This window comes from Orycteropus afer, unplaced genomic scaffold (assembly GCF_000298275.1).
Source record: "Orycteropus afer afer isolate SDZICR_OR568_19922 unplaced genomic scaffold, OryAfe1.0 scaffold00264, whole genome shotgun sequence".
Classification (NCBI taxonomy): Eukaryota; Metazoa; Chordata; class Mammalia; order Tubulidentata; family Orycteropodidae; genus Orycteropus; species Orycteropus afer.
The window spans coordinates 542,105-543,180 of record NW_006921851.1 but is presented as its reverse complement, the minus strand read 5'-3'; the positions used below and the strand labels follow the sequence as shown (position 1 = coordinate 543,180).

At 65.2% G+C, this 1,076-nt stretch overlaps 1 protein-coding gene across 1 annotated transcript in view; it reads left to right on the top strand.

Moving 5' to 3' along the window:
• The first annotated feature begins 486 nt into the window (after positions 1-486).
• Positions 487-1,076, top strand: part of GBX1 (gastrulation brain homeobox 1) — a 21,795-nt gene continuing 21,205 nt past the window's right edge. The window contains exon 1 of the mRNA XM_007950147.1: positions 487-624. Within this exon, the coding sequence (XP_007948338.1) occupies positions 487-624 (138 nt within the window). The remainder of the gene's footprint in view (positions 625-1,076) is intronic.

The following is a 1,076-nucleotide window of genomic DNA, read 5'->3' as shown; positions in this document are numbered from 1 at the left end:
GTGAATAGGGCTCATCAGCAGTGCGGGAGCCGGGCGCCAATCAGGGGAGGTAATAGCAGAAGAGAGCGAGCGAGGGAGGGAGACAGGGAGAGACAGACAGACAGACAAGAAATACGGATAAAAGCGAGAAATGTGGAAGAAAAAAAAGAGTAAGATTGACTGGGCTCGGGAATGAGAAAGGCGAAAGACTTCATCAGAAGGGAGGAAAGGGGATAGAAAGGAGGGCAAGAAAGGCAGGAAGGAGGAAATGAGGAGGGGGAGAGATGCAAAGGAAGGTGAGGGAACCGGTGAGTACTCGGCAAAGTGAGGGCACTCGAGAAAATCGCTCCCAGAGGCCACCAGGGAGTAAGGGCAGTGGGCTGGAGAGAAGGGAACAAGGAAGGCGGGGCATCGCCCCAGCCAAGAGAATAGGAACCCAGGGAGATGTGAAGTGCAAGAAGGAATGACAGGAGAGACCCCACCCCTCGTGCCCCCCCCCGGGTCAAGATGTCGCCCTCAGCCGCGCCCCCTGCAGGCTCCCTGCTCTCTTTACTCGGCCCTGGGTCCCCCGAGGGGCGGCGAGGCTCTCGGTCCCACCCTGCGCCTGGGCTTGCCAGTGGCCGGCCGCTGCGTCCGCTCCAGGGGGTGGGGCGGCGGGACGCGACCATAGGGTCCGATGGGCTGGGGGGAGGCAGGGAGTGGAGTGTCAGTCCCTCAGAACTGCTGCGCCCATCTCCCACGCTCGTGCTCCCTGCCCCTTCCCGCGTCCCTGCCCGGCCCCGCGCCAGCGCCCGCACCCCTGCTAGAATCCCACGCTCATGCTCCTGCCCTTTCCGTGCCCGCGGCCCTGCCAGTGCCCTGCTCCCGCGCCCCGCGCGGGCCGGCGGGGCGAGGTGGGAGCGTCACTGGGGCGGCACCCGCCCCCGCGGCCGCCGCAAACTTTCACAAAGCGGCGCTGTCCGGTCTCATCAATCTCCATTACTAACCGTCGGGTGGCCGCAAGCGGCGGCGGGCGGGAGTCCGGAGGGCGGGGCGGGGCGGCGCCGGGAGGAAGCGGAGCGTAATTTGAGGAAGATGGATGAGTGCGGAGGGCAACA